Source organism: Rousettus aegyptiacus, unplaced genomic scaffold, assembly GCF_014176215.1.
Source record: "Rousettus aegyptiacus isolate mRouAeg1 unplaced genomic scaffold, mRouAeg1.p scaffold_m13_p_12, whole genome shotgun sequence".
NCBI classification, from domain to species: Eukaryota; Metazoa; Chordata; class Mammalia; order Chiroptera; family Pteropodidae; genus Rousettus; species Rousettus aegyptiacus.
Genome location: NW_023416287.1, coordinates 24,660,481 through 24,666,480, shown reverse-complemented (window position 1 = coordinate 24,666,480; position 6,000 = coordinate 24,660,481). Strand labels below are relative to the sequence as shown.

The window sequence follows — 6,000 nt, the reverse complement described above, 5'->3', positions numbered from 1 at the left end:
TCACTTTCGAATGGGAAAATATGCGATTCAGAATGGCATCTGCAGCCTGTACTCTCGGTTGTTCCAAGAGGGCTTAGGGGACCACGGCGCGTTATCTCTGGCTACCCGCCGCGGGTGCAGCTCCGCGGGCAGGCGGAGCGCGAGGCCCCCGGGGATGCCCTCGGCCGCGGCCGCGGGCCCTTTCCAGCAAGGCGGGGCCGCCCCCTCCGTGCGGCCGCCGATTGGCCGGGAGGGCGCCGGGCGTGACGTCAGCCCCGCTCCGCCCTCCCCCGGCCCCGCCCCGCGGGGTGGCCTGGCGGTTTGGTCCGGAGCAGCTGAAACCGGTTTGAGCGCCGCGGCTTCCTGCCTCTGAGCGCCGCCGCGGGTCGCTTTGGGGAGCGCTGGCGAGCTGTGGACAGCGAGAGCCCGGCACCTCGGCCGGCGGCACTCGCCCTCCGTCGCGGCGGCGGCAGCGGCGGCGGCGCGGACCCGTGGACCTGGCAGGTGAGACGCGCAGCCGGGCGGCCGGGGCGCTGGGTGCGGGCGCCTCGGCGGGCGCTCACGCGGCCGCTGGGCTGGGGCGGCGGGGCGCCGGGGCGCCGGGACCCGCGGCGGGGCCGAGGGTGGGCGAGGTCGCGCCGCCTGGGCCGGGCACTTGCCCGCCGGGGACACAGCGGCCTGGACGTTCGTTCCGGGGAGTCGGTGGGTAAGACCTATTTATTCGACCTTTTTGTTTGCTGCCACGTTTCCGCTGGGCTGCCTGGTGCTTAGTTCCCCTCTGAAAATCTTGTGAAGTATTTTCGATATACCCGAATGCAAAGAGCAGAGGACCACCACGGATATAGGAAGTACCAGGTTAAGGGATGAAGAAACAAAAATGCAGAAGTCGTTCGCGTACCCTAACCCACAGCACGCCCCTTCCCCACCACCACTTTCTCCATCCATCCCTCTGTGTTTTGACAACTCGTTTTCTGAAATCGCCTGGCCACGTAGTCCAGGGCTTGGATAACTCAGTTATTCCAAGAAACGAAAGCGCCCACTCTCCTAAGAAAGGGTTCTAGGAATAGACATCAGTGCCCTCGGTACTATTTTAAGACAGCTGCCCAAAGCTGTACTTTTTCCAAAGCTCTTGCATTTGCCTTGTTGACTTCTGTGAGAAAGCTTCAGTCAGTTAGGTGCTTCATCAGCCCCTCCTCTTATCCCACTGCCCGGTTGTAAAGGAAATCTACCCTAAATTCAGTCATGAATCGTGGAGAATTTTTTCACCTTGAGACAGCTGTTGAGTCTGATTGATGTAGCACCAACGTAGGGGAATTGATGGAACCTAGCTGGATGTTTGGACCGGCAAAGGTTTTCCTGTGTACTCTTCCGCTGCCTGTTTCTCCCCAGCTCCTACTCCACCCCTTTATGTTTCTCCATCTTGCTACATTTCTGACAGTTAGTTGTTGCTCAGCTAAAAAGTAACACAATATGAACAGGTAAAACTTCACATGGCCTCTGTCCGTTCTTGATTTAAGAACTAAGGAGAACCAATATTGTAGACCAAATAAGACTCAGGAAAGTTATCCTCAGAGAAATAGTGACCGCAAAAAAAAAAATCTCACAGCTGAGTAGAATTGATGAATTAAGTAGATTGATGAATTAAATCTATGTGTATAACTTAACTAGGAAAAATATATGAAATATGTGAAAATACTATCAAGATAACATGAAATGGAAACCATTTAGAAAAGCTTTACTGCATTGTTTAGAAAGTTGGTTAAGGAATTAATTTGGCTTAATGAAATTTCCAGAAATGCTTTCTTAATAATAATCCATTTATGTTTGCATACATTTGATTAAAATATTGGCTCAAAGTATACTGGGGTCAGAGTAGTAGGGTCATAATGATCCTCTACCAGAATGAAGAGAAATTATCTCAGGAAAACAGGCATTTCATATATTTCTTACAGCTAGTTATGAGACGCAAGGCTGTTGGAAATCTAATAAAGAGCAAGGAGATTTAGAAACAGCTTTTTTCTTTGAAAATATTTGGAGGAAAACAGATGTTCTTTTTGGCCAGAGAAATACATTTTAGCTAAAAAAAAAAAAATCTTTGACTTCAATTTAGCTCTAAACTAAATGTTACCTTCGTTTGCTTAAATCTCTCTTTTGTCCTTTAAACTGGTAAACTAGTAAGGTCATGTGTTGGAATAGTTTTATTTGCCAGAAAAATTAAGTAACACTTATTTTGTCAGATTGTGTAAACTCAAATATTTTTAAATGTAAACTACAGTGTAATATTTTGATAATTGCTTGAGTCTTTCAAAAAGTATTAAAATGATGTTAAATGCTAGAGTCTCGCACGAGAATGTTCTTTAATATTTATCTTCAAAAAGCACAAAATGGAGGTTATATTTAAAAAACAAAACCAAAAACCTTTCTCAGGAACCATAGTCTATACACGAGGTAATATGTGAGTTGGGTAAATTACATATATAGTCAGCTCATTATGTAAAAATGACTAGCTTTTTTCATATTCTCTTGTTTTATGTATATTTGGAAGTGCGTGTGTAAATTTTGCATTCCACCACAGAACAGTATTTTACTTAGTCACTACTGTTTTAGAGGTAGGGTGCCAGAATTATACGCTTAAATACTGCAGCAGAATTTTGGCCTCTGTCCACGATAAAGTAAACTGCTATAGCAGCAGCTCCCCAGGCTTTTATTTAATATGGTAGTAAATCGGGGGTGTGGGGTGGAAATGAAACCAGATTATGTGACTTTTGTCAAACTAAGTGGATGACACTGCTCTTTGTTGACACCTGGAAGGGTTTTGGGTATTTTTGTGCTGTGTGGATAGCTTCGTATATATAGTACATTTACTGCAGCTGTGTACAGCCCAGTTTATTATAACCACTCTTAGAAACAACCTTAAGAAAGGCTCAGTTTTAATAACCCGTTGATTTCCTTTATATTAAATTCAGATGAGTCCTATTTAATGCAATAGAAATTTAGATAAAATTTTGTATCAGCTGTTGAACTTAATCTGAATAATCTGATTTCCCTAAAATTGGTTAAAATAGTTATTTAAAATTGATAGACAAATAGTTGAGTACTATGTTTATTACGTAGGTAACATTGTCTTTAGTTGAACTGAGCTAGTAAACAGTGGATGAAAGTACAAGTTACAGGTTGAGATTGAGGTCAGTTATTATTCAGCAGTTTTACTGGATGACAGGGCTTTTTGTTGTGTCTCAGAATTCAGTAATTTAAGGCAAGCTTTTTTGCTAGCCTTCCGGTTTCTTCTTGATACAATGTAGATACAGTTCAATGTAATTAACATATTTATCAGAAAAGGAAATATTCGTACTCCTAGGGTTATAACTCATTCGTAGCAGATGTCATGTTAAAAGAGGACTATTAAGATATTTGGATAATGACAGATTATTGGGGGAATAACAATCTAGAGGTTCTTTTAGATTCAGGACATTCTTTGGCAGTGCTAGAACTGGATGTATGTGCTATAACTAGATCATGTTTAGTTTTAGAGAGTAGATTAAGGTATCTTAGAAATGATTTTGATCAAGGACAGATTTTTCCCCAGTGCAATCTTAGGTTGCAAAAAGGGAAGTCTTAGATGTTAACTGATGGTTGTGTGTGTGTGTGTATTAAACATTTACATTTTATAATTGCTGTAAATGGAATGATACATAGTATATAACTAACATTGAGCCTGGACTCTCGATCCCCATAGCAGTCCTCTGTGGGTAGATATTAAAGATCAGGTTTCATAACCTCAGCCCTATTGATATTTGGAGCTGGACAATTGTGTACAGAGCTGTTCTGTGCATTGTATGGTGTTTAGCAGAACTTCTGGCCTCTACCCACTAGATGCAAAGAGCATTACCCCCAAATGCAATAACCAAAATTGTCTTCTGATATTGCCTAATCTCCCTTGGAAGATTGCCTGGTGAAAAAGGTGAAGGGATTAAAGAGTATAAATTGGTAGTTACAAAATAGTTATGGGGATGTAAAGTACAGCATAGGGAATATAGTCAATAACATTGTAATAACTGTATGGTGTCTGGTGGGTATTAGACTTATTGAGAGGATCATTTCATACGTTATATAAATGTCTAATTACTATACAGTACACCTGAAACTAATATAATATTGAATGTTAACTGTAGCAGTGTTCATTAAGTTACCATTGCAGAGTTGTACATGTGTTCACAGGGAGCCAGGGGAGAACAAGGGAGAAATAGAAGAATGAATAGCAACAAAAGATTCTTTAGGACTTTTTAAATGTGAAATAATGTATAAAATAAATGCAATTTAAAATGATAAATTAATAGAAATGATTCAGAGTAAAGATGTGATTAGAAGTTTTTTAGGAACATTTATGGATTGGGGTGCAAAAGTTTTGGGGGTATTGGATAAGTTATGTGGACTATGTTATGTCCTTGTGTGGAGTATATGTTCTTTCTATACTTAAATTATATAACCTTGAGAATTGGCATTGTATAATTAAAAAGAAATCTATTTCCTGTCTTCCCTCAGGTACTTATTAGGGGATGGTAAACAGACTGGTTTGGCTGGGAAAACAGCAAAGAAATGAAAAAGTTTGAAGTTGTGATAAGTGGTAAAGGATAAGAAAGGTTTAAGGGTTTAGAGTTCTGTAAGCAATTGAAGTGATTCCAATAATATTGAGGAGGACTGTTCTAAATGACATAAAATGTATTACTTGGAAGAGATTTAAAAGCCAAAATTTAGATAGGAGACTTACAGTTTTGAATGAAGTTCAGACTTTGGAAAGAAAGGCATGTATGTGAGATCAATTAGAATCAACAGGGTTTGGTAATAGATAGCGGGGTTGAGACTCTAAATTCAAGTCTGCAGAACTGGAGTGATGATGGTCTTATGGTTATTAAAGAGAAAAATCTGAAAAGAGTGATCTGTGGCAAAGGTTTTCTTTAAGTCCCTAGTTACTAAGAAGCACATCCTCAAATTTGTTGAATATAACTGATTTGTTTCAGTGGGTAATACTTGAGTTCTTTGGTTATTTCCTTGTTATTAAAGTTGAAAACTCTTTATTAAAGCAAAAATCCTCTCCTGAGCCAAGGCTTTTTCTGTCTATAGTTGTTTTTTTGTTTTCCTTCCACCGTAACATGAGCCTGGTCAGAAAATACAGGTTGAGTTCAAAACGCTGCTTATCAGAAGAGAAAATATGTGACAAGAGAATCATGAATCCTTAAAAAAAATTTTTTTTGGTCCATAAATTCTTATGGAATAGGTTGGTAACATTATAGGTTAGTAATCTAAAACTCGCTAGGTATTTCTTAAGTAATTCAGTCTCTCTGTATAAGGTCTCTGAAATCTTTTGCTTCTGGTTAAGATTCATTTTTGTTTTTTTTTGTTTCATTTTGTTTGCTTTTTAATTCGTTTCTTGGGGGTAGCAATCTAGAGCTAATATTTTCATATACTATAAATGACATCTTTTTTTTTTTTTCTAGCACGACATTCTAAAATAAGTCCATCAGAATGACACCTTCTCAGGTTACTTTTGAAATAAGAGGAAATCTGTTACCAGGTATTGTAAAATTTTAATTTAAAACAATTTTTAAATTAGCATTTTTCTCATCTGGCTTATTTTAAATGTAGAGTTGTTATTAGAGTGGGCCCAGTTTTCAGATATCTTTATAGTTTACCCAATACCAGAAATGTGCTTGAAACATGATAAACTCAAGGGGGTGGAGGAAGCTCCCCAAATAGTGTCTGATCCTCATGTTTTCTAAGAAAGCTGTAACTTTATTTAATTTGCCACATGACAGAGAGTTGGGCTGTAATTTCTAAGTAGCATGAAAATGGGTGAAATTTTGTTAGTGCAAGAAGTTGGTCAAATATTAGCTGAGATAACTTTGAACCCTACTTGTAAATTTTTATTTTTATCTTTATTGTATTTTTGGCTGTGTAATATAACAATGTGAACTAATTTTAGTGTATGATAGCATGTCAAAACAGTATCACACCTGGGTTTGA

General features: G+C 39.6%; 1 protein-coding gene across 3 annotated transcripts in view; it reads left to right on the top strand.

Annotated features, from left to right (window-relative positions):
- Positions 1-332: 332 nt before the first annotated feature.
- GPCPD1 (glycerophosphocholine phosphodiesterase 1) overlaps positions 333-6,000 on the top strand; it is a 45,419-nt gene continuing 39,751 nt past the window's right edge. Inside the window, exons 1-2 of one of the 3 annotated variants that reach the window (XR_001594411.2) lie at positions 333-483; positions 5,475-5,551. Coding sequence is in view for 2 of the 3 variants with exons in the window: in XM_016123260.2 (XP_015978746.1) it covers positions 5,503-5,551 (49 nt within the window). In the remaining variant the exon portion in view is untranslated. Of the gene's footprint in view, positions 484-5,431; positions 5,552-6,000 lie in introns of those variants that run through there. The other 2 variants (XM_016123260.2, XM_016124048.2) reach the window with 2 other exon arrangements.